The 27970-nt window shown below is 36.8% G+C and overlaps 1 protein-coding gene across 4 annotated transcripts; it reads left to right on the top strand.

Annotated features, from left to right (window-relative positions):
• Positions 1-571: 571 nt before the first annotated feature.
• On the top strand, positions 572-27508 carry glrbb (glycine receptor, beta b). Of its 4 annotated transcripts, XM_028009564.1 has the most exons (11): positions 572-654; positions 762-800; positions 7411-7542; positions 9876-9982; positions 13644-13711; positions 16922-17148; positions 17482-17564; positions 17746-17886; positions 19098-19250; positions 24674-24966; positions 26475-26768. In XM_028009564.1, exons 3-11 carry the CDS (start codon positions 7421-7423, stop codon positions 26766-26768), a joined length of 1488 nt encoding a protein of 495 aa, XP_027865365.1. In that variant the 5' UTR covers positions 572-654; positions 762-800; positions 7411-7420. The 4 variants fall into 4 exon arrangements, with proteins under 4 accessions (XP_027865365.1, XP_027865368.1, XP_027865367.1 ...); XM_028009566.1 differs by lacking the exons at positions 572-654; positions 762-800 and adding an exon at positions 3289-3673 and having other exon boundaries at positions 26475-27508; XM_028009565.1 differs by lacking the exons at positions 572-654; positions 762-800 and adding an exon at positions 6101-6120.
• Positions 27509-27970: the final 462 nt, after the last annotated feature.

The raw sequence follows: 27970 nt of genomic DNA on the forward strand, positions 1-27970 counted from the left end.
CTAGCAGCGGGTTCTTCTTCTTCTTCTTGTTTTATGGCGGTTGGCAAACAACTTGTAGGTGCATTACCGCCACCTTCCAGACTGGAGTATGAACCAGATGCAAACCCACTATAATCTTCCCATAATTCCTGTCCTCCTAAGAAAACTAAAATGCTGCTGAACACTACATCCTCAGACGATTTTTGCAGCAAATTTCTAATATCTAATTTATTTTTGTTTCTATTTAACTCTCTGACTAACACCTCTCTTTCCTGATTATATTTATTACATTCTAGAAAAATATGCTGTATTGTTTCTGACTCTCCACAATATCTACACAAACCTGTACTATGTTTGTTGATTATTTTTAGAGTACTATTTAACCCCGTATGCCCAAACCTTAATCTGGATAAACATCCTCTTCTTTTTTATTCCTATTACCTTTCCTACATTCTCCAACTTTTTTGTGAATGCTATAAAAACATCTTGCATTGTCTTCTCTATCCCATTGCTCCTGCCATTTCTTAATGAGCCTTAATGAGCTGCAGCTGTGGACTTGCACCTGCGGTCACACCCTGGAGAGAAGAATGAGAGAAACAACAAACAGCTCTCAGAATCTGACTAAAGACAGTTGTGCAAAGTATTAATCCAGGGTACCAATAACTGCACAACAAGATATTTTCTTATACACTATTATTAACACATTCAAACACATTCGTTTTCACATCAAGACAACCTGTAAGCAAATTATAAACAATAACCAATTTAAAATTGTTTTACAGATTCCAACAGACTCTCTGCTTTTTGATGTAACTTCTCCTGTAAGTTGAGCTTCTTTATCTTCCAACTCCTGTGATAAATGTTAAAGTTTTATCCAGTAAGCCTCTCTGGGTTTAGTCAAAGATCCACACCTCACTTCTAAAATAAAAACAGACACAGTACCAAGAAGTTCATAGACAATTAGACATGCGTCTGATGACACCAGTGTCTCCAGAAGTGAAGTAGTAGCACAGGGGGATTTGCATGCCAGATATTATTAGATCGAATTAGACTGCATCAATCCAGCCTGACACATTCCTGGATCTGCACCCTGTTGTGCAGCACACCCAGCTTTAAGAGCCAGATTTTACACAAACTCTTTGAGTTCAACTAATTGTAACAAAACCATGACTTGGGTCATGGATTAATTATCCATATGCATGTGGATTTGATCAACTTATTTATGTAATTAAAGCCAGAAGATGTGGGACCGTGAGAATCACTGTGAATTAAAATTGTGGCTTAAATTATTTCTGTTTTGGTTTCCAAAATGTTTCATTTTCACTGATGAGGTAAAAGGTCAGACTTGTATGTTTTTTCTCATAATTGAAAAATAACACAAAGCCTTCTGGGTAATAAAACACATTTTCTGGGTAGAAAAGTTATGACTGCAAATAATATCCAGAGAATTTTTGTGTTGATGAAAAGGGTTTAAAAGGATTTGAAACAGATGAAAATCTTTCAGATAATTATAATCAATCTTCATCAAATAAGTTTTATTTATGAAGACTGACTCAGATTTCTTCATTTCATCCAACACTTTACTATAAAACTTTTTCTTGGTTGCGAGTCAAATTAGTCCAAAGTGAACATTTATAAATGGTGCATGTGATTTAAATTAAATGGCATTGTGCTGGAAAATAAATTTATATTTGTGAAAATATTTTAGAGTCACATTGTGGGAATATCATCCACAAAACAAACTTTTGAAAGATTGATGTTATAAGTAGCAAACCCTGTCCACACTGTGTTGCCCTCAGCTTCCTGCTTGTTCTGCATTTGGGTCCTCAGTTCTACTGCAAACATAAAATTGTCTTTAAAACTTGAATTCAATTATTTATTTGATATGTTCTTAATGTGATGTAGTATAATTGTGAAATATATTTTGTGAAAAAATCAAGCACCAGAATTCTTCTGTTCCTCTATTTCACCATAAAAATGATAATAAAATCAAAGCTTATTTCTACATTCAGTTGCTTAATTTCAGTCATATAAAAATGAATAATAACACACTGGATATCTTGTATATACTTTTTCAAGTTCATACTGATAACTGATAATAAATATCAACACCCACACACGTGGAGGAATATGATGACAATGATCTAAAGATGTTTTTCTGTTTTATTCCCAGGAGTTTCAGTGAGCTGAGAGATCTCTTTAGATGTTTCCACAGATATAAAACTCTGCTCAGCACAGAATGCTCTTCAGTTTGAACAAATATTAATTTTATATCGGATAAAAGTGTTGTGCAGTATATGATTAATGAAATGACTTTATACACAATATCTTTTCACTGATGGAATGTAAAAATCAATAGTATTAAAATGTTAGGTGAATGCTTTTTATTTTTAGAACGATTTGATCTCTTGCCAAAACCTCTATCTTCAAAAATAAAGGATAGTAAGTCCTTTATTTAAATAGTGCATCTATTGTTTACAGTTACTTGGAGGGCAATTATATTCCTCTGATACCAAAATAACATCCTACTCTCCTCTGACTCGGACATGTAATTTAATGGACAGACTAAGGACTCAGAGGACCTCTGACTCATTTTACAGTGGTGATGTGTTCAGGATGATCTTAGTTTTCAGCAACAGATGGCGTTTTACATCTGTTTTAGTTTCTTTTTACCAGAGTACTTTATGATAAGGAAGAAAGTACTTACTTTAATCACTCTTCTATAAAGGCCAGGTTGCTAAAATGGGCAACTAATATTTGCCCTGCAGACAGATTCACCATGACCAAATTCATAATTTGATTTTAGAGGGATCAGCTGAAATGAAATGTTTGCAATATTTTTATATATTTAGTTGTGAAAACATGTGAAAGCCATTTATTGTATTTTCCGCACTTCACAATTATTCACTACTCTATGGTAGTCTATCACGTAAAATCCCAATGAAATACAATGAAGTGTGTGGTGCTAGTGGGGTTCGAAGAGTATGAATACTGCAATACGTAATTTAATTTTGGAACATGCTTGCATCTATCTGACGATATTAGGTCATACATTTTCTGAATGGCATTCATTTATTGTCTCATTTTAATCCTATAAATAATTTGATATTAATGGTTTGTCCGCCTTTTGGGATCCGATCTCCAAACTGGAATAGAGTTGAATCCATGTTCTCGGAGACATGTTCATTCCGTGGGTCTGATCACGTCCGTGGAATTTTCACAGAAGCTGCTACAGATAGTGAAGCATCACGTGTGTGACAGCATCTCGCTCAGCTGGCGTCACGCAGCCGCCGCCGCCGCCGACCAGGGGGCGGGGAGGCGGCTGTCCATGGTGCTGATGGCAGTGATGCGCTCCAGCTCCACGCTGCCGCTACTGCGCATGTTGCATGACAGGTACACGCAAGCCTCCATCTTGGGCATCCCGAGCTGAGGCGAAAGGGCAGCAGCCATATACACTCTGATTCCAAAATAACAACAAGGGGGAGCGGGGGGAAATAAGCACAAAAATTGGCAAATTGCCGAGATGTAACTTTTCTTCCCTGAAAATATTCGCTCAACAATTTGCTTCTCGGAGGTGAGCGGAGAACAGGATGGGAAAGAAAGACAGCGACTGGTCTGCAAGGCTCTGATAGGGTTTTATTTTTTAACAGTCAGCTGTTCTGGATTTATCTTTGACAACAGGAAAACCAGAACGGTGAGTGGAGCTGTGCATGTTCAGTGATTAACGGCTAACATGTTTTTTATATGCTCATAGCATGACGTGACATCACACCATCGCCTTCACATGCACTGGCTTCTCCTTCCTGCGACCCCCGTCATGATGGTCGCTGTTTGCTGTTTAGTTCACACTCTTGTCCGTGTCTCCCCGCCCTGATGCTCAGAGCGAAAGCCTCCTACTTTTCTCTTGTTAGAAAAGGGCTGGAGGCGATGAGCAGCTACAGGTTGGGAGAGCTCCGGGTTGCTTGTCTTTTTTTTTTTTTTTTTTTTTTTTTACCTTTGTTGCATGTCGATATGAGCAGAAGACACGCCTTTGGCCAAAAAGACTTTTGTGCGTTGGAATGTTCCAAACGAGGATTTTGTCATTTCAGATGTTATGAAAGATATGTTTTTGGTTTTAGACGCAAAGAAATCACTGGTAAATTATTTTGAAGGTTTACAGGTTCATGTTTCAGGTACCAAATCAAAATTTCATGAACAATTAAAAAATTAACAATTAAAAAGCAATTTTGTATTTCTCTTCTTTTAAAATGTTGGAAATGTTTTATTATATGCAATAATCTGTAACCAAATATTGAAAAGTCAAGTTCAACTAGAAAAAAGAGACCAAAGCTCTCAGATTTAGCCATAATATCAACATTTAGCCTTGGCAGAAAAAGGGTTAATTGCATTTATGTTTTAAGACTGTGGATATCTGGACCTGAACATGAGTTGGACATAACAGTTGTGCTATTGGGCAATCAATGTGAGTCACTGTGTGAAACAACCTCTGTATGTTTAAAATTGCTAGTAGTACAACAGAGCTGGATAAGCCTAAGTCTGCTGCATGGCCATGGTTGAGTAAAGTCTTTTAAACCAAGACATATCTCTGTTGGGATGTATTCATACGTCCATGTTGAACATAAAAATACAGAGGTGCCCTTTGTAGCACTGTCTCAGCTCAGGGTCTTCCTGTTTGGGGTGGTCATGATGTCCTTGTCCCTTTTCTCATTGGTCCTCTGCTTTCCTCAGACCAGCCAAAAACATGATGTCAGGTTAACTGGAGAACTTAAATTATCCTTCGGTGTATCATTGTGTTACTCTGACGGATTAGTGACATGACCAGCATGTCACTAATCCGCTGGCCACTGAATGAGTGCTGAGGTTATATGGATAAGTAGGTAGAGACAGAGGAAGGATAGATTCTAAATAACCGTTAGGTACAAATATGTGTATGAATGGTTGTTCGCCTTGCATCCCTAGTTTTCCCTGTGATTGGCTGGAGAGCTTCAGCTTTCTTCTTCTCTTATCTATTAAAAACTGGAACAGGGTTATGAAAACAAATGGAAAATAGCAATCCACTAAAACTGTGTGTTTTACCAAGTGTTTTTTGCCAGCTTATTAGTAGCTTGTAGTAGTTCAAGCTAATTTGTTGTTGAACATAAGACACTTGTCGGGGTTCACAGACAGCTGTATTTACAAAGGTTTGAAATAGCTAGCTTAAAAACCGACCCGTAACTCCTGATGTGTTGATCAAATTGCCGACTTTGTCAGAATTCACTCCACTTCATTTATATCAATATGTCATAAATAGCATTACACCGGAGAAACCTCAAAAACGTACAAAGACTAGATGCTAACCAGTTAGCAACATGATGGCGGGGCATTTCCTACATGGTTACTAACGGTTAGACACGTACCTTTTCCATAATGCAATATTTTATAGCTTTCTAATCACACTTAACTTATAAAGTTTATGAACCTTAATCTTCTTACCTTATAAAAAGAGCTAACAAGTTTTATAAGGTAAAAAGTGCTACCTTTTTAATCGTGGATTACACCGAGGGTGCCAATCAATCAATCAATCAATCAATCAATCAATCAGTCAATCAGTCCCTCTGATTCAAGGCCATATTTCCTCATAAAAGTTGCACAATAAAATGGCATGATTGGTTTTCACCCTTGTCTGTTTATGCAGCTGACCGCGCAGCATCCTGTGACCATTTTTAAATGAAAGCGATATTAATAGGCTAACAGGTGTCTGTTTTTTGACAGGCTTTACAAGAGCGCATAAGTTGTTTTGACTTCTGTTATGGGGGAGTAGGCGGAGTAATGGGAACGTGACGTCACAGATGAAAGGCCATAAACTCCGCCCACAATAAGACAAAAAAAACTACCTATAATTCAAGTAAACTATAATCAAAGTATACTAAATAAATAAAATAATCATAACACACAAACAACTTATGACTATAAACACAATACTCAATTTAATTAAAAAAAACACTCAATAAAGACGTCCTCATGACGTCATCACGTGACTCCCTCTCGTTCTGAACCGGGAAAATGTTTGACAATGAAAATTACAAGCTAGCTAGGATGGATATGTCAGCTGAGGCAGGAACTTCCACGACGAACCGCGTCAGTTTGTGCTGAAACCAATAAGTAAGTCATGTCCGGTATGAATGCGACTTTACTGTGTACCAGCTCGGGACGGCTCATCCTTCACAAACTGATTTAAAAAACGTGTTGTACAAATATGAACAACACAAAAATCAATACCAGCTTAATTATTACATTGACTAACACACCAAATATAACTAAGAGTTTAAAGAGAAGACTCTTCCACCTACAGTCCTATTGAACCTCGGTAACCTCCTCCCCCCTCCCCAATTTTGGATGAGCTCTTATTAAAGTCTTCAGAAATTACAATAAATGTTTGATGCTTGTATTTAATTAATTTTATAAACCTTTATAAACTTAGCATCATTTACCTGACTTTCCTTTTGTTTGTTGTTGATCTGTGGGGGTGAATCTTTTCTTCAAGTCAAACATTGACTTGCTGCTGCCGCCCAACATTTGACTGATAACATAGTTGGCCAGAAAGTTTCATTGTTGTATTTTATCTGCCTGATAAAGTGTTGTTTACTTCATATGGTCAATAGGAAATATTTGCATTCAGAGCAAAGAAACTCAATAGATTTGAGAAAAACATTTCTCCAACATAAACTAATAATCCATGTGCAGGCCAGGAGCAGACAGGGACCTAAATAGCCAAGGCATTGAGGAGGAAAGAGTACGTCTCTGTCTAGACACTAAACTGCTTCAGTTAATATACAGTCTGGCTGGCAGAGTGTGTGTTTGGGGTTGGAGGCGAGACTGCTGGCTTCTCTGTTTGTCTCCAGTGTCGCTATGCAATAAAAGGGCACAGCTTTCTAATACAGGGCATGAATCATATAGGTACCCTGGTTGTTCTCTGATTAATGGCTTCTGTAAAGGAAAAATGCACCGTGCATGGATGAGAGCATTTCTGCCCACATCATTTTTTGTAGTTTTGTTTTTGTCATCATAAGACCCATAAACCATCTATTTAGCATATGGTGAGCTTTATCTCACTACAACAACTATAAATCAAAGCAAATTTCAAAGAGGTTTAATGCAATATATTTTCTTCTTGCTGCAGTTTTTCTTAGTTATGCTAGTCAGATATGAATGTGTGTGATCTGAAAAGATGAAGTCCATGTTTCATTTAAATCTCATTGTAAAAGTGTATATTAACAATGAATCCATTCATTCAAAGAAACAAAAGCAAAGGAAACAAGGGAAATCTATCCAGTTAGGACAAGTAACTCCTAACCTAAAATGAAAATAACATTACAATATTTTAAGTCATATTCCTGCCTGAACAATTTTTAATCTGCCTTCTCTGTACTTAAATTGCTTTGTCCTCCACAGGCCGCACAGAATGGCGATGAAGAAGCTTGCAATCTTCCTCTTAGTCCTCTCTCTGTGTCTAGAGGGAGGCTCTGCTAAAGAAAAAGGAACTAAGAAGGGAAAAAAGAAAGGGAAGCAGGTTTACTGTCCATCGTAAGTACAAGATAAACACCACATCTGTTATACTGTGCAGGGTAACATTCTTCAGCAGAATCAAGGGTGTTTTTCATTGGGTTAGAAACACAAATATTATTGGGAATGTATGTGTGTATGTGAGTCTTTATTTATAGTTTTCACCATGTGAAAAAAGTATAAAATTGGTCAGCCATGGGAAAATTGCTCATTATCATGCCACTTATGCCAAAGATGAGTGCATATAAACTTCTGACTTAAAATGTAAATCCTTTTGCACACCAATATTATCTAGAAAGCTCTTTCTAATTCAGTATATTACAATTAAATATAATTATAATTCAGTTCAGCAGAACAAGGTAAATTATTTTTCATAAAATTCTTGTTTGAGAATAAGTAACAGTTCTGAATCTTTTATCTGTTGTGTTATTAAGCAGCCTACTGAAAATGTTAAAAAGTAATTTAAGAGGCAATACATCAATAGTTATTATTTATCATTTATCATTAATACAGATTGGATAAAAGAATCATGACTTGAGGTATGCTTCATTTATTAAACATTGAGAATATCTGTTAGTCATCATGGTGGGGATCAAATGTAGAAAATGCAACAATTTAAGTGTTAAAACTAAAGCAAATACAAACTCATCTTTACATTGGATTGTCCAAACAGTTAGAATTCCCATGACTCAGTTTACCCCCAGTCTATCCCAAACATACTGTGCTTTTGTTTTTATTTATTAAGTTGTACTGAAATTGGCCCCAGATTTGAACCTGACCTGAGGTCTTTCTGCATGGAGTTTGCATGTTCTGCCCATGAATGCATCGGTTCTCTCTGTATTCTCTGGATTTCTCCCACAGTTCAAAAACATGACTTTTAGGTTGATTGGTCTCTCTGAATTGCCTTTAGGAGTGAGGTTGTGTGAGCATGGTTGTTTGTCCTGTGTTGCCCTGGCGACCTGTTCAGGGTGTACCCACCCTGTAACCCTTTGACTGCTGAAGAAAGCCACCCGCGTCCCCCCCACCGACCCTGTACAGACGAACAGATATAGACTTGGATAGATGGATGGGTTTGATAAATTCTACTGGTTTTATTTTATCAGCATATCAGACTATTTTAAAGCTTAATTCATTATTCATCTTCCAAAGAAAGAAACAGGCTTTTTGAAATCTGAGAAATGTGCATTCAAAATCCAAACTCACAGAAATCTGATTTAGATCTTATTGATAAATTACAGACCTGATGAATAGTCTCTGAACAGAATCTCTTACTCCTTTGCCATATCCATTTTTCTTTCCACAGAGAAACTGCTCTGTCTGTTCCCTTAAATGGTAACAATTGAATCCACACTGAAGCTTCCTGAAATGAGAAGTAGACTGTTTGATGTGGTTCATGCGCTGGCATGTGCAGGCTGCATGACATATTTTGTGTTTAATGCTGTGGATGCCACTGTGGATCAAGAAAACCACTTGGTTCTAGCTAAGCTCTGGTGCTTGAGGCTGTCAGAAGAGCTGGTTAAAGTAGAAAAGGGAGAAAGGGAGGTTTTGTGGGTGGGAATTGTGTGTTTCACTTTGATCAAGGAAACAGCATAACATACACACTGTAGATCATTCCTGTGAAAGACTTTGAATCATCCTCAGAGCATAAAGTTTACTTCTTGATATGTAAAGTGCTTTTGAGAGGGGTAAATTCTTTGCCACCCATGAAGAGGCTTTTCTCCCGTCTCCCCTGCCAGATCCTGCTCAGTCTTTGTTTTTGTCACGTAGTTCTGTAATATTTAAGATGTAGAAACAGAATATGTTTGGCTGCATGTCAATGAAATCCCCTACTTTGCTAGAGCGCTCACATTTAGGAGACTCTTTGTTTTTACTACTTTTGGTTTAGGGTGGTTGAAAAGAAAATTCTCAAGTTGGTTAGGATAGAAATAGGAAAAAAATATGGCATTATGATCTTTAAAACAAGTGGAAAATTGATGTTAGGAATATTACATTTATCAAAGCAGTGGATGGACTGATTTGGTGGCAAGATTACCATTTTAATGAGTATTTGTTGTAAAAGTCCTGATTATTTCTATTTGTCCCAGATGATCACAAAACACCATCCATCAATCCAAGGCTAAGTCAGGATCTGGGAACAACTCAGATCCCGTTTTTAAAGATTGCTTCACTCTAACATTTGTTGGGTGGTCCAAATTTTAAAAGCCAATTTAATCCCAAAGTGGTTCCTCTCTCGGCATGTAGTTTAATCAAAAAGTACACAAAGCGGCTAGAAGTGGGCGCGCTGTCCATTTGTGTTGTTCATCTGCCAGGAATTTGACCTGCTAAACTTCCCTCTCCGCCTTCTTTGTTTGCAGACAGCTGTCGTCTGAGGATCTGGCTCGAGTCCCTGCAAACTCAACCAGTAACATCTTGAACAGATTACTGATCAGCTACGATCCCAGAATAAGACCCAACTTCAAAGGCAAGTCCTGTCACATCTATAACCAGCCTGCTTTGGATTTTATTTACAATTTAACTGAGTTTCTGGTATGCTAATTACAAATATGCACATTCAGTCTGTTTGTATATAGTTCTGTTGGAAGTATCTTAAAAATGTAAAGGAAAAGAGAAAGTGCTGTTTCTGTTTTGCAAATGTACAATGTCCAACACATACCAGAAATGCTCAAATGGATTACGTTCTGGGGAATTTAAGAGCAAATTCAGAACCTCAGTTTGTGGTTGTGATCTCTAAAACATTGCTTGATAACTGCTTTAAAATTGTGATGCTTTAAAATTGTGATGCATCATATCAAGCCACTTTCTTCTGTTGGTGCTTTTGGTGGTGAAAAACCAAACTGGTCTACTGAGAGGTACTGGGTATTCTGAGATCCTTTTGTCCAAAAAAAAAAACAACATTGAATGGGTGGGTTAATGTATTTCCAGGCACATAGTGCCATTTGATAGCATAATCAAGTAGTTTCCTTCATTTGGTATAAAAATGGTGTATATATCAAACATGACTTAAAAGAAATTAGATTTTGTAAGTTGACATCTTGAAATTTGGCCTCTGTTTCTTTAAAAATCTCCTACTCTTTCTGATTTTACATAATATCCCATTTTACAATAATAGCCCTTTAAATTCTCAGCAGTTTGAGCTTCAGTAGCTCATTTGGATCAGAATCAGATTGGTCGTCCTTCGCTCCAGATATCAATCAGTTAGCCTTGTTTATTTCTGATGCTGTTTCTAACTCCCCAATGTTTCAGTCTTGAATCACTTTTGATAGAAGCTGATCAACACAGATCAGGTACACCTCACCAGAGCTGCAGTTTCAGAGATGCGCTCACCTGATCATCAGGATTTGGCCATTTCCAAATTCACTCAGATCCTTATACCTGCTAATTTATTCTACTTCTAATTTTAGTTTGTTTTTTTTTGTTTTGTTTTATTCTTTGAAATACCAGATTTTCCTCATAACTTTATTTTTTTGTCTCGAGAATAAGAAGCACTGTGAAACTATTCATAAATGGGAGTAGTAATGCAACTAGTTACCAACCACCTCTGCCAATAGGTGTTAAACACATTATTTATTTTTTTTCACTTAACCTGTCAGTGGTCATAATGCTGTGCTTGATTAGTTTACATTTATATTGAGAACTGGAGAACTCAAAGTTACAATTAGAAAACATATGTATTCCATTCCTAAATAAATGATATGTGTGGGAAATGGAGCTAAAGTGAACCCTTTAATCCTAATGTGTGCCAGTTTTAGTTTCAGTTCTTACTCAACAGGAAGCAGCTGTCTCCAGTGTTTATATTCTACTGTTCATATCACAGAGATGTTTGACCCTACTTCACCCTCCCAGACACGGCTATAAGAACAAGAGAGGATTGACTATTGACTGTTTCGTCTGTCTGACTGATGGTTTTGTCGTCGTTCAAGTGGATTGCAAACAGTTTCCATTCTCTGGCATTTGGCAGAGCTGAATCTGAGGCTGTTTTGGATATGTAGCGAGCAGACGGTCTCCCTCCCTGATCGCCTCTAACTAGTCCAGCAGCTAGACATCTGCTCTTGATTTCAGAGCTGAAAGCTCCCTGTCCATTAACAGCCATGTCTTAATCTCCCACATTAATATCTAAGCTGCACATTGGGCATTGCTTTGTCAGCGGCTTTAAAATGGCGAGCTGCTTTTACATACTCTATAGAGAATATGTGAGGAAATACAAAATGTGCTTTATGGAATATTAATTAGCTCAATTTGTTTAATAAATGCAAGATAGATACGAGCCCCGTGCCGCCTCCGCTTTATGTGCATTAATTTTAGGGAAAAGTTTGTTCTTTGACGCATATAGTGAACACCTCAAAAGAAATTATTTATTCAAAGCTGGGTGAGGAGTCAGCGTTTATGAGAAGTTTTATTAGTTTATGCAAAACGGTAAAGCAGAGCGAGATTCCAGCCCAAACATTCAGAGGTTTAGTGTCACAAACGGATGGGTGGCTCATGCAAATAGATGTATATTTGTTTTTTATGGTTTAGTCTTCCACCTTATCAGACAGGAAACTACCTAAAAATCTGAAGCAATTCTTTTAGGTGTTTAATCAAAAAATGGGATTTATTTCTCAGCATTATAACTGCATTCAAAAAGTGCATCTCAATAAATTAGAGTATACTTGATCAGTTTTTTTTTGTTTGCCTCAGGAATTCAAATTAAAATCTGAGAGCTATATTTCAAACATTTATTTCTGCCAATTCACTTAAGTTCAGTGCCTTAGAAAGCTGTAATATTTCATAGAACCAATAAAAGAATCCGGGGGAACACTGCTGACCTCAGTCCGACAGAACTGATACCTTCCAAAAAGAAGCTAAGGTTGTTGCTGAAGAAGCTGGCTGCTCACAGGGCACTTTACTCAAGGATATTAATGTAAATTGTGTAGAAGCAAAAATGAAGACAGGAAAAGACATGGATAACCACAATCTTAAGAGGACTGAAAAGCAAAGTCATTTGAGGAGCTTGGACTGCAGCTGGACTCAGTGCTTTAAGAGTTGAGACACATAGATGTATCCAGATATGTGAAGTCACTCCTGAACCAGATGGCCCCGTTTGGTCCTGGTATCAACATGTGTTCTTTTTTTTTTGTTTGTTTTTAGAACTGCGGATTCCAGCAAATAAAACTTTTATCTAAAAATATATATATTTGAAGTATTTCAGATAGCTGTTTAAGTGCATTAGATGAGTGGACAGCAAAGAACTTTGCTGCTTGAGCCGAGTTTCAATGTCACTCGGCACGGACTGTGTTCATATTCAGATTAATACAAACAAGTGTCCAAGCCACTTGTGAAGGATGAAAAACATCATCAATATGTACAAAGTGCTTTCACATCTCTATTGACCGCATCAGATAATTGGATGACTCAGGATGTTGGTGAGGAAACATCATGAGAACCTAATGTGGGCTAAGGAGAAAAAAAATAACAAAATCCTCCTTTCAAATGAAAATACATGTATAGAGGGAGTTTCCTCCCTCAGTGATGGCTCGGGGAGCTGTGTCATCTGCTGTGGTTTATCAAATCCAAACTCAGCTCAGCTGGGTACCTGGAAATTTCAGAGCACTTCATGCTTGATTCTGCTGAAAAGCTTGATAGCGCTGCTGATTTCATTTTGCAGAAGGGGTTGGTAGTGGCCCACACAGCCAAGAATAACAATGCCTGCTTTAGTCACCATGGTTTCACTGTGATTGGCCAGCAAAGTGGCTCGAGCTAGACTGTATAGAGAATCTGTGAAGTATTTTTGATAGAACCACAGGCTGATCGCCTCCCTGCTGTGCTGCACTGATGCACTTATCCATGCAAAAGGAGCCCAGCCCAAGTGTTTAGAGCATCTACATTAAGTTGTTTAATACAGACACTGGTCTTGCGTAGAATTCAACTTATTAGTATAAATACATTTGTCACTTAGTATGTAATGAACTTGTTTAATTGAATTAGGAGTTGAAGTTTTCAAACTAAATCACAAAACTTTTTGATGACATTCAAAGTTTTTGAGTTGTAGCTGAACGCATGGTGCTTCAGTCATACTTCCAACCAGCAGTGATCAAAGATGACACTGAATGTTAAAATATCTTCTTCTGTCTTTCTGAATCCAGGGATTCCTGTGGAGGACAGAGTGAACATTTTCATCAACAGCTTTGGCTCAATTCAGGAAACAACCATGGTGAGAATCCGCTCTGCTTCCACTGTAGTCAGATTATAATGATGATCCATACTTCTGCTGGTCAAAAAGAAGCTTTAAAACTACTCTAATGTGGGTGTCTTAGAAAGAAAGAAGTGATTCCTGACATGTTTTAGAACCGTTAGAAATAAATCATGATTGAAAAGGCAAGTTTTCAAGCCTCATTAATCTGATGGCTTAAGTACAGATAAAGAAGCGCAGTTTGAATGCTAACCACCAGATTAAACTCAAGGACGTTGCAGGGCCAACTTCTGAACAGTCGGAAACATTTAAGAACGCTTTCTAGATTCCAGAAGGCCACCTGATTTGTATGATTTCTTAAAACTGCTGGGAGAAAAGCAGTGCTTATTTATAAGGTTATTTCAAGCTTGGCAGCTCAGTAACGTACAGTTAATCCCCCATTTGGCTCAGTTCTGTGAAGTATAATTTAGATTATATTTGCAAAGTTCTTCCTTTGTGTTTCTTAAAGAATTGTTTTATCTCACATGCAGTTTTAGGAATTCAGTATTATGGAGATGGAGTTTTATAGATGACTGCAGGGAGAGAACACACATGTGCATCCTGAACAGTAGTCTTTTGTGAGATGTGATGTGCAGGTTCTTGCATTCCTGCACATTTTGATATTAACATCAGTGATGGATTGCATGCAAGCTTTCCTGATTGTCATTGATGGCTTCCCCATCTGGCAAGGAGGATGTAAAACAGGAAGAAAGAACAATAAAGTCAGGAATGGGAGGAGACATGTTGGTGCAATGTGTTTTATCACGAGGCTCAATGTGATAAAAAGAGATTTATTGTGAACGTCTCACTAAGAATAAGGTGTGAGGTATAAGCCAAAGTGCCCCAATCTACTAAATTTAGAAATAATTCAATATTTGGTTACCAATGTGATTAAAAATTACAAATAAACACATAAACTTAATAAAAGAGAGGGGGAGGAAACAAGATATTATATGTTCTACCTGCTCGTTTTCAAACAATTGGTGCAAATTTGGCACTTTGTTATATTATCCTTTTCTGTTTTTATTTTTTTATTGCCTGTTTGACATGAATGAATACATACTTTTAAATGTGATTTTTAAAAATTATTTAAAGAACTAAATAAACAAACATTTTTTCAGTATTTATTTAACCATGTGTCCCATTATGAAACCTGTGGCTCGTTAAGATAACTTCTGTCTAATTGTTTTGTTGCCAGGTTTCTCTGTTTATTAAAACAGAGCAACCAGGATAAATAGTTTATCTAATTTTTATAAAAAAATGATTGATCACTTGCTTTCTTGAGTTGTGGATCTCTCTTCATCGTGGATTTGTTGGATTTGGCAATAGAGACGGAGTAAGACTAGTAATAAGGAAACTGAGCAGAGAGGAATAATGTAACAGGAAATGTGAAAATATGTTTACATTTCCTGGGAGAAAGTCATGAAAATCAAAGCAACATGCTGAAGTATCTACGCAAAGCAAGATGAGGGGAAGACAAAAAAAGAAAAGGACAGGTGTTGAAAATAGAAACATGAGTCAAGAAAATGGCAATGAAGGAAAATGAGACCGAAGTCCCAAAGGTCTTCTCGCTCTCCGCTGGGTTTCCCAAGACGCTGAAAGTTAAGAAGGTTTGAAACGATTCATTGAGGAGAAAAAAACAACAGCTGGTCACCTCTGCCCCCTCAATTTATCACTCTGTGGGGTGTTTGATCTCTGAAAGCCATCCCTCATCATTTACACCTTCCTCAGGCTAACCTGCAGTACACGTCTGCAGTATTTAACGCACCAATTTTCACTTGAAGATTGTGTACACCTCTGTAGAAAATGATGTTGTTGAGACAGAATAAATTGCAGCTATGTTTTTACTGCCTCCCAGCTTGAGTTTTCCTTGCTGATTACAACACACAGCCGTGTTAAATCTCCCTGGAATCGAATGTCGCACTGGCAGCTTGATACCGAGCCAGAAGGAAGATATATTTCCTTGTCTGGTTTTCAGGAAGGATAAGGTGTGGGAATTGGCTTGCATCTCAGACAGGAAAAAAATCCAACAGAGGCTGTTTGTGGAACTGGACAGACAATGGAGACTAAAATTAGGGCGGTGCACAAATGACAGCCTGCTTTCTAACTGTGGAGCAAATGGAAAAAAGGCTCTCATTGTAATGTGGAATATTAATGGATAGTCAGGCTGTATTTATTAAAACTGCAGTATAAAACTAAAAAAAAAAATACTTTTTTGGATATTTGTTAAAACTGTCACTATATTGTAACAGAATGAGACAGATTATCTGTGAAAAGATAGTGCTGACTATCATCCTTCTGTATGTACTGCTAAATGTACTAATGACAGAGAAACAACTCACCAATGACAGCAGAAAACTGTTTATCTGCTGTCATTGGTGGCTGTTCTAACTAGCCTTAGCTTTTATGACAGGCTGCGATCAGAAAGAAGTTGTAGCTCAGCAGAAAGCATTTACACGAGCATGATTAACATAGCTAAGACCCTCCTCTCGCCACCGATTGGTTGTTTCTAGTTAACACTGGGAGATGACATAGTGAAAGTTTCTTCAAATATGTAAAATATGTTTTGTAAAAGTGTTTTATAAAACATTATCAACAAGTGATACTGAAATAATATAAACAAAGGTAAAATATGTTTATATTTTAAATTTTACCAATATGTTGAAAGTTCTATGAAATTTTGACATTTCATCCATCTTCACCTTCAAAACAGCCTAATTTAGCACCAGACCAGCAGGAATGTGGAGATTTAATCATTAAGCTCCTTAATGGCGTCAGCAGTGTTAGTGTCCTGATAACCTCTGACCTCTGGGCTTTGCAGCTTTTTACGTGTCATTATGTTTGAGCTTCAGTCGTAAAAACTGGCTTTGCATCTTGGCTTGATTTAGTTCTGCTTCAGAAAAAATTTAATAGTAGATACACAATCAGAAGAAGGCATTTTTTAAATCAAATATTACAAAAAGATGTTTAAAATGCTTTTATTTCAAGATGAATAAACCTCTGTGCATTGTCACAGTCATGAAGTTGTTAAACACCTTCTTGTTCAAAGCTTCAGAGCAAATGTTCCAGTTTTCTGATGTGGAAAAGTGACTCATTAGCTGAGTTATGTGTCTGAAAGTAACCAGCCTGTGTCTAGAAGAGTTTACTGGAAATGCAGCCATGTTTGAACTTGTTTGGTGTCAAACCTGACAGGATTACAGGGTGAACATCTTCCTGCGGCAGCGCTGGAATGACCCCAGGCTCAAATTACCACAGGACTTCAAGTCAGAATCGCTCACTGTTGATCCCAAGATGTTCAAATGTCTCTGGAAGCCTGACCTGTTCTTTGCTAATGAGAAGAGTGCAAACTTTCACGATGTGACCCAAGAGAACATCCTCCTCTTCATATTCCGTAATGGAGATGTCCTCATTAGCATGAGGTACTTTTACTTACTGATTTACTTGTCTATTTGTTTGTTACATTTCCTTTTTACAATATTTTTCAAAAGGCCTTTTACAAAAAATACATCCGTAAACCAATGCCTTTTATTTATCTGTTATAACTGAGTCTGGAGGACCCAGAAACCAAAAAAACTGTTGGAAAGCTTGGCATTTGTATGGTGTTTTAAAGAGACCTGTGATGTAATTCAGTGAAAGCCTTTTAAATGCCAAAGTTTACACCAGTGTTATACAACCAAGGTTTGTATGTAGACATACAGCGAGGCAGACGAAGCTCGTCGAACTAAAATCTGCTGCTTTTCATCTCCTTCCAGGTTGTCCATCACCCTTTCTTGCCCATTGGATCTGACCTTGTTTCCAATGGATACGCAGAGGTGTAAAATGCAACTTGAAAGCTGTACGTTTAGAAAAATACCTCACAATGTTACTTCTTATAGCCTGCAGGCACTTATATCACTCATATAAATATTATATTGATAGAATATTGTTCCTTCTTCTAGCTAGACTTTCATTGTATTTTTTAACATGCATCTGTATGTTTACATATCTGTGTATTTGCCTTTAATTTGATTTTTTAGTTGGGTACACAACAGATGACCTGCAGTTCATGTGGCAGACAGGAGATCCTGTCCAAATGGATGCTATTGCTCTTCCACAGTTTGACATCAGACAAGAAGACATTGATTATGGAAACTGCACCAAATTCTATGAAGGAACAGGTGATGGATTTATATTAACAAAGTGTTTTTCATATACAAAAAAGAGAGAAAGCACATGCAGTCTGTAAACATATTCATCTGAGCTCTGTAAGTTACAAATGTCAGATTTGTCTGATTTAATATAATTAAATTCAATAAATTCCGTATAGAAATGAAACTGGAAGGTTCTGCCACAAACCTTTTATTACATATTTGATCATTTTTTGCATGTCTTAGCCTGAGAGATAAGTTTGTTTTTCAGGTGAGCATCATATATCTCACATTAATGGTAGAACAAAACTGGAAATGATTATCATTATCTCTGTATTTTATGTCTGAAAACCTGGAGTTTTAATGGTTTGTAGCCTTAAAGAGTCTCTGAACAAAAAACCCTTTATAGCCTAATATTTGTGGAAGCAAAGTCATAATCTAAAGCTAATTGAATCATTTTTGCTACTTGTGTCTCATTTCAAATAATATTTTTGTTCAATCAGTAGATCAACAGGTTGTGGCTTTGGTAGAAGCATTGCTTTTCTTCTGAATATTGAAAGTACAGTGTGAGAAAACAACTCAGTTTCAATAAATGAATCCTTGTTTTCTTTAAAATGATGCAGCAGTTTATCAACCATTGCATGTAAGGCTGAACTTCCTTACTGATTTCCTACTGACAAGCCCTGCTCCAGTTGAGTCAGGTTTTTACCTGGTTACCATGGCTACCTATAAAGATTGTCTCTGCGTTCAGCTGGTTTGAGCCTGCTTCACGACCCTGTCAGGCTTTATGTAAAAGATGGAGAGAATCCTGAGTTTTTAAAACATTACTTCAGCTCAACCATTCCCACTGGACCAACCAGAGGGTCTCCTTAATTCAGCCTCGTAGCTCCGAGGCTAAAAGACACAGATAAAGTAGAGGATTTGAGACAGCTTCTCCCTTTTAATGACCAATGTGCATTTAATGGATAGAATAGTTCATAATGCTGTGTATTATTTACACAATTGGATCTTTTTAAAGTTACAAATGTCAAAATGGACTAAAATTGTGATTTAATTTACAGATATGTCCCATTATGAAAGCTGTCAGTTTTTACGTAAGGATCACCTTTATTTTCTGAGGTCCCAGTCTGAACGATACTCTCTGCCTCGCTTCACTGTTTACTATGCATTTTTAAATCATTATGTCTCTTATGTTTCAATGGAGTCCTTGTGATGTTTGGGTTTTCCTCTTCCTCATGTAGGGTATTACACTTGTGTAGAGGTTATCTTCACCCTACGGAGACAAGTTGGCTTCTACATGATGGGTGTTTATGCCCCCACGCTGCTCATAGTGGTTCTTTCCTGGCTGTCTTTCTGGATCAACCCTGATGCGAGTGCTGCAAGGGTTCCTTTGGGTAAGACCAATTTTAACAACTATAACATATTCCACTTCTATTTACAAGGACATAAACACTGTAAGCACCCTTCCTGCTCTTTTAGCTAGTGTTACTGCAGTGAGAAGGCATTCACAGGTCCACCTCAGTAATAAATCATCAAAAAGTCATATTGGTTCTTTAATTCGGTGTAAAAAATGAAGCATAATATTATAGAAACTCATAAAACATAGGAGGTATTAATCTGGACTTCCTTTGCATTAGCTGTAGTCATCAAACCTAAAGCAGGAAATGCTCCCTATATGTAATGACTCATTATGAAATTAATTAAAGTTTTTGAATTTTATTACTGATACAAATCAACGTTCTGATGAGATTGGCCAGTATATTCTGAATGAGTTTACTGTTCAAATCTTCATTTAGGAGGAATGTTATGAAGAGAAACAGACACATAAACAGAAAGCACTCTAAAGGTTTCAGGGATTACTCACACTGTAACCTCCAATCATTCCCATCATGACATCATCAGTCACTTTGACACCGTGAAGAACTTTGCGTGTGAAGCATGGCTCCCTGTCCAGTGTTTGTGGTGAATAATAAATCACTAAATGTGGCTGTAATTGACAGAGGGGGCCCACTCAGTGAGGCATTTATCTAGACTAGTCTTAAAAACAAATGATTTCACATCTGAAGTGCAATAATAATCATTATTTATTTATTTGTTAGGATGAATTTAAATAAATTAATTATTTTTTCTTTGGCTTTTGACACAGCTTGAGGTGTTGGCTTTAATGTTTTGTTGCTTTGTTTTTGGTTTTATGTCTGTTTTATTTGCTTTAGTGTACAACAGTGTTGTTTTAAAGTGCATCACAAATGAAATTATATTGTAAATGACAGCCAGGAGTTCCTATGCTTTGTGCTAAATTTAAATTATGATACATTTTAATACCGAATCAAAAAAGAAAGAGCAGTGACCAGGATGATGGAGAATTAGGTAAAATTAGATTTCAACTGAATTATTCAGGATTTTTTGGTCATTCGCCTGTTTTTAAAATGAAATCAATAATTTCTCAGGTTTTACTGATCAGCACTTCAAACTGTTTGTGTAAATCAGAAACCTCCTGGCGCCAGAAGTCTTGTGCCCTGCTAAAAGACAGTGCAGGCTTGGGACATGTCATTGTCTGTTGAGCAGATGGATATTAGTCCTAAGTGTGTAAAACAATAGATTTCTACATGTATCAATAATCTCTCATTCATGCAGTGACATGCAATAACTAAATGATGCTTTTGGATCAGTTCATCTGCAGAATCCTCCTGCAGAACTTGGATCAAATAGATAACTTGGCTTTGTTAGTGTGATAAATTCTCTAAATTTTTCATAATTCTTTTTCTCATCCTGAAAATATCTTGAGGGAAGCACAGTGTGTGGGCCTCCTCTACATAATTTGACTAATAAGATCAAAACACATACTGAAAGCAACTTTTACTCAGAGAAAATAATTAAATACACATTCTGTTCTTGAATTTAAGAAGAAAATCAATTGGTGACCTTCTTCACATTTTCATCTAAACCATCTGCTGAAGTCTTGTTAGAAAGGTGTGAAATATTTTGTGCACATAGGAGAGCAAATGAGCTTCATTTTGATCTTGCACTAAACTGTCAAATAAAGCATTTTCCAGCGAACATTTTAATGCATTTGTTGATATTTTACACCAGTAAGGAGAGCACCCATCATACAGATTCCTCCTTTTGTTTTTGATAGAGAAAATGCTGCTGAGAGGATGACTGGTTAGCCTTAATGTTGTGACCTGGTTTCATCTACAATTTATACAATCATACACAAAGCATATTTCTATCGTGACAAAACAGAGAGCATCATGACTCGGTGAACACAGTTTATTATTTATCAGATATTTAATAACTCAAACTGATGGGTGTGGTAAGAGAGAAGCTTGATTCTGAAATAAAGGAAAAATTGGATGCTAACAGGAAGTGCACCCTTAAATCAGGGAGGATCTGTTAGAACGAGAATGGTGGAGATGGTTTTATACTGCTCTGACTGCTGGAACCAACATGGACTGATATGCAATCGTGTAGGCTCATGATGCAACCCCATATAACACAGATCAAAGATTAAACAGGTAAATCTTAAAATACTAAGAGGAACAAGACTGGAAAACATGATCACTCCAGAGCAAACAATTCAGATTATTTTTATAATTTATAAAACAGTGTAAGTAAACAGTAAACCACTAAAGTGTTTTCAATTCAGGTTTGGACCTCTGATCTGATTTGATTTGGGTTTCAAATCTGCCAAAAACATCTACAGTAGATTAATAATCACTGGAGATATGAAAATGTAAAAAAAAAAATGCATTTTCACAGATTATATGTAATTAACAGGATTTTTAATGTTTAATTTGATATTTGTGTCAATGTTATTTTTTTTATTAAAAGTCAAACAAGAAAAAGATAAAATCACAGCAGTATACACTTTACAAAGCAAGGAATTAAAACACCATAAACTTCATTTAAGTACAAAAGAGAAATATATTTTAAGAGAACAAAGAATAAAATAATTTAAGAATTTAAAGATTAACAATTACACTCTTCTGTTATAGAGTTTTTAAGACAAGTTTTAGATTCATTCATGGGAATAAGTTGCTGGAGTCTTAATGGCTTCTGCAAATTATTCTAGAACCAGGGTGAAGGATTAAAAAAAATAAATAAATACACTTTTTTATTCTGATCAGATGTGATGATCAGGTTTTGTGTTCACTAAATACCAGAGACATGAGACGAAGCAAAGATGGGGGTAGCTTGGCAGGGCAGCCTTAGAAGTAAATACAAGCCAGTGTTGGACATGTTTAAAGACATATTTCAAATATATATATAGTTTCCAGGAATTTTCTGCTTGTAAAGAATCCTGGCCTGAGAAGTTTGAGATATGCTTCCTATTACATGGTCCTATCTTTCCAAAGTATATCCACTACAGCCTGGCATTAGCTATAAAAACATATTTACTCCTCTTCCACACCATAGCCCACATATAATAAGTCCGTATCATCCTCATATGTCAGTATCACCCTCATATTTTATTGCCTATTACCCTTGTGTGTCTGCACAGGACTGCCTGGATAAGAAAATCCATTGTTATCCCACCTCATTCATCCACTGCCTCCTTTTTGCTCCATCTTCATTCCAGCTGTTTATCACCACTTTCATTCCTTCATCACTTCAAACCTTCCTGGAGGCCTGCTCTGACTTCTCTGTGAATAAGATGGCTCCAGGTCAGTCAGCACCCTGATGTGTTTGTGGGTTTGTATTCCTGCTCATTTTTGGGTCAAATTATATGCACAAAGAGGACAAACTTACTGGATCCGGTATAAATATGTATAGTATAAAAATTCTTAAAATAGTCTGTACTGCGGCAAGATAGGAACACACTGTAAAAATGTCGAAAAATAAAAGCTTTTGGTGACGTTTTGGGCCATTATTCATAATTCTACACAGCATGTTTTTCATTTATGATGGTACGACAAAAAATATCTGTCATTACACCCAAATAATATGTTGAAATTGTTGGTTAATGGTAGTCATGGAGATTTGGTGACAACACTGTGCCTCTTTTTGCTGCAGTGAACCATGCATCCAACAATAGTTTTGTTAAACACTGTTATCTTTTCCTACGTTGAATGAATGTAATTAATTTAAACATTGGATTTCTTTGCATTTTGAGTGTGGGATTATTTTGGATCAATTAACAGTGAATTTGTTTTGAGACATTTTTTCAGCATCTTTTCTGGGGGTGTCCACATCTATGTGTTTATCAGACCTTTGTTGCAAGCTTCTCTTTGGTTGAATGATCTTAATTAAGTCTGAGAGCAGCAGCTATTAATCATTTGAATGTACTAAAAGTTACTGTAAAGGCACATTAGCAGCAAAAAGTGAGATGTTAAGAAAAGAAGTCTGCAGAGCCTTTCATTGACGTTGGAATAACCTCTTAACGTTGGTCGTAATTGCTGTTTCCACTTCGGCCCAGAAGATTGGCTGCTATTTAGGGGAGATCACTAACCTGTAATGATGTAAGCTTTGAGAGATAAAAACTCTTTGGAATTACGTACTCATTAGAGGCTGTCTGTGCTTTTAACAAAAGGAAAACAAATCAGCTTTGAATGCTGATTTCATTGATGTTCTCAGAAACCTTTTGTACCCGTTTGATTAGAGCTTTTTGTGCTGACAGGAAGGATGTTTTTAATTTTTCTTCACAGATAATTGACTTCAAATGGTTCCCGAGTGGAAACAAACATCAAGTCTCTATAATTCTACATGTCCTATTTTATGTTATAACAATGGGAGCATTTGTTTTTTAATACTTTCCATCTGAAGAGCCAGTCGTTCCTGTAATCTTTGAAAGATTAATTGTTTAACCTTAATTGTTATCCAGATTTTTGGAAGTGGATTTTATTTTCTGATATATTTTTTTTGATTGTCTGTCAAGTGGTTGCATCACAGCTTATTATAGAGCTTGTGCAAAAAAATAAAAGGTTAAGTCAAGGACAGAAGGAGTATGAGGCCTAAACATGATCAGTGATGAACTGTTATCTGACTGTAATGTCTTTTAGAAATACAGAAAGTGCAGCAAATTTGTGACAAAGTACCTGAGAAATGCATTATCTATCCTCTGATTCACTCATTATGCGGTTTTGTGAAAAACTACTTTCTCCCTTACAGATTCCCACCCAGCAATGTGTCTTGGTGATACTTTCTCCTTCTGGTTTTTGCTTTTTTACAGTGAGATATTTAACCATTGAAAAAATGTCCATATCAGATGATAACTGCAGTTGGTATTAAATGAAAAGCTGCTATCTACTATCTAAGCTTAGTGGCAGGTTGTGCCACCTTTAGTATTTGGAGTATCTACATCTTTTACATCATTGTAGAGGAATGTTGACTCACCGATCTTTGCAGAATTGTTTTAAATCAGCCAAAGCTCTACATGATGCAGCAGCCTCTTAGATGTAAGTCTGCAGTTTGACCAAATCACTCAATCTGTTTCTTTAGGAATCCAAAGATGAACCTGCTTGTATGCTTTAGATTATTGCATTTGAAGTGCTCTGATCGTGAAAATATTTTGTATGCTGGTCATCAATGGGGTGAAAGTCATAGTGTCCTGCTGCGTCACAGTAGGGTCTGTGTCTTCTGTCACATCACTGTTGAAACAACTATTCTCCTTTTTCAGTGTATGAGTTGTGGTGGCAGAATTTTCCAACATATTTCCAGTCATTGTTTGACCTTATTGATATGAATAAATATCTGTTTATATTGTTTCTATCCAGTACATCATAATAATGTAACTATTACCTTCCTTCTAAAGAGAGTTATTCTTCATTTTCATGCACATTTCTGACTGACAAGGTCATCTGTGCTCCCCGGTATGCAGGGATCCTCTCGGTGCTCTCCCTGTCTTCTGAATGCACCTCGTTAGCTTCAGAGCTGCCCAAAGTGTCCTACGTCAAGGCTATCGACATCTGGCTCATTGCATGCCTGCTGTTCGGCTTTGCCTCGCTGGTGGAGTACGCTGTGGTTCAAGTGATGCTCAACAGCCCAAAGCACATTGAGGCAGAGAAGGCCAAGATAGCTTCCAAGGAGAAGGCTGCAGGGAAGAGTCCTGGTGTGAGGAACAACACCATCAACGGGACCGGAGGGACGCCTCTGCACGTCAGCACCTTGCACGTTAGTGGCTGGCTTTGATACCATAAGAGAGTGTGTTAGAAAAGCATTAAGATATAACCACAAACAATTTTTATTTTTAAACCCTAGAATTAAGGCTTTTTAAAACATTTATCTCACAATTCTGGTTTAATTTGAAAGTCTGAAGTTGTATTTCTTTTAGTTGTGAGATCTTGAAGTGATTGGAAATTACAATATTATGTACATTTTTGCAGAAATCAAGATCTTCAAAATTAATTCTGCAAACTACAAAACCTGAAATACCCTCAGTTAGATCGCTTTCCATTTTAATATCAAATTTCATGCAGACGCCCACACTCAGTAACATACAGTCAAATGAAGCCCAGACTGCAGATCCGACACCTTCAAGCTGTTTTGTTGCAAAGATCAAATCAAAATGCAAATCAGGAAAATATATTCATTAAAATGTTTTTGTCCCAATGGAAATAACTGTGGGGTCAGAGTGCAGCTTGAATATTTGTAGCAGTTTCCTCAGAAATCCACAACATTGATGTACAGAAAGGATTTTACATCAGGGTCTGCGTCGCAGCGTTACTCCTTTGAGGTTGAAGTCTGTTTTCTCATGAAAAGGAAATTAAAATAACAAAGCTTTAATTATTTTAATGACTTCAGTCTGATTAGATCCTGTCCACCCTGCAGGCTGTCAGCAAAGCAAAAAGGATTTCTTTCAGGTGACCTCAACCTAAAAAAACAGTTTCGTAAAATAGCAGGGGTTAAAAGACCCCTGTGATTGGGTAATGTTATGGAGAACAAAGAAAGTCTTTTTGTTGACTCCAAACATTCGTGTTCTCTTAAAATAGCAGCAGGTGATTTATCAGTGGGAGGTTTGTCCAAGTTTCCTGATCAAGCGGCTCATTTACTGCATTCTCAAAGTGTTTGCAGTCGAGTCAAAACATTTTTAAAAGCCTCAGATAAATGATTCCGCATTGCTCCATTTCTGGAGCAATGCGGTATAGATGTTGGATAATAGCTGGAGTTTATACACAGACCATTGTGTAGTTGGCAAATGCTAGCCCAACATTTAGTAATACCAATTAATTCACATATTTATTAGAACAAATGCATAATTGTACCTATTACAAGTAAACTTTTCAGAATCACATGCTAACAGAATGCTTTGTACCGACTAAATAAACTGAGGGCTTGTTTAGGACTTTGGGTCAATGCATGGAGTCACTAACCACTAACTTGTTTTTTGCCATTGAAGTCACAAAAAGCTTCTGCCTCCTTCTATCGCCTGCCATTTGTTGCATCTTTTGTTCCTATAGTAATGTGATGTGAAAATGGTTAAAACAGTTTTCTCAATCACTTTACTGGTGATGGAACATCGGAGTTTGGCTTGTAATTCTGCAATAGTGAGTTGTCCAGATGGTTCTTTTTCAGCAGTTGTTTCATAACCTGTTATGTTTCAGAGAAAAAATGAAAAAGTGCAACATCTCTATATCATACAGAATAATATGTTTTTCTTTTTGTCTCTTGCTGTCTCTCAGGTGGGTGAGACCCGCTGTAAAAAGGTGTGCACATCCAAATCAGACCTGCGGACCAACGACTTCAGCATCGTGGGATCTCTCCCACGGGACTTTGAACTGTCAAACTTTGACTGCTACGGGAAACCAATTGACACCGGCTCTGCTCTCGGTAAATCCCAGGCAAAGAACAAGAAACCGCCTCCTCCAAAACCAGTCATCCCCTCCGCTGCCAAAAGAGTCGACCTGTACTCCAGAGCCCTGTTCCCTTTCTCCTTTCTCTTCTTTAATGTGATTTACTGGTCCATATACTTGTGATTATCTGGAATTATTATCCCAATGTGATAGTTTCATGAGTTCTTTATTGACTGGCTTGTATAAAAAAAGACTTGTGTTTCCAATTGAGAAGTGAGAAATGGGAACCTGGCCCCTACAGAACTGGTGCTGTGAAGGAAGTAAACATACTATTTGAATGCTATTTCTATATAAGATATAAAAAGTTATTTTATTTTTTTTTAGAATAAAGATAAAGAATCTTATAATTATGCTTTATGCATTGAATTATACTTAAAGGATGATTGCTGAAATAAAATAGTCTTGGTGAAACAGAATTTTTAAGAGGGGAACTGAAAATTCAAAGCTGATTTGCTAATCACAGTTTTATTTCTCTCTGCTTTGTTTATGTAAAGTTTATTGGTTAAAGCATTTTATTTTAGCTTCATTGCAAAGTGTTGCATTGTAATTATCTTGCATGTTATAAATATTGCATGTATATGAAGAGAAAATCTAAAAAGATATATCAAATGTTTATGAAATAATATTCCAATGATTTACTTTTGAGAAAATTTGTAGATATGTGAAGCACTCTTTCCTGCCAGATGGTCATGTGACACTGCCACTCCTACAACTAATACAACACTTGACTCATCCAACCTGTAGCCTGTGTAAACGGGTCACTACTGAGCTGTGACCATATATTTGTGCAATTTTCAAGCAAAGAAAATAAATGATCAAATGACTTTCCACCATTTGATGTTATTAAAAATAAGAACAAGAAACTTGGCTGTGGGTCTCATTAATAAATAATTGTAGAACACCTTACGTTGGCACAAGTAAGGGAAGACAATGTACTTTACATCAGAACAAATAGACCAAACAATGCCAAAAACACAAGTATCCATTACCTCCTGCTGTAGTGCGTTAATACATATTGAGATATATTTAGTGTTTGAAGTTTTGAAATAGGCAGATATAAGTGTTTTATAGGGAGGCTCAAGTATTTGCAGGCTTCGGCTACTAATGGGAGGTTGTATTCTCTAACTGTCGTGAATATGTCCAAAGTATGTAAATACAAAGTAAAAACAGTCAAATCTACATCAAATTCCAATAACCAATTTGAATGATAACAGTAACAGTGTCAAATAACATAAAATGATAAAGTAAAATAAAATTATAGACACAATGAGTTGAGTTAAAAACTAAGACTAAATTATGTGAATCACTGAAACACTGTTCTCCAG

Source organism: Xiphophorus couchianus, chromosome 23 (genome assembly GCF_001444195.1).
Source record: "Xiphophorus couchianus chromosome 23, X_couchianus-1.0, whole genome shotgun sequence".
Classification (NCBI taxonomy): domain Eukaryota; kingdom Metazoa; phylum Chordata; class Actinopteri; order Cyprinodontiformes; family Poeciliidae; genus Xiphophorus; species Xiphophorus couchianus.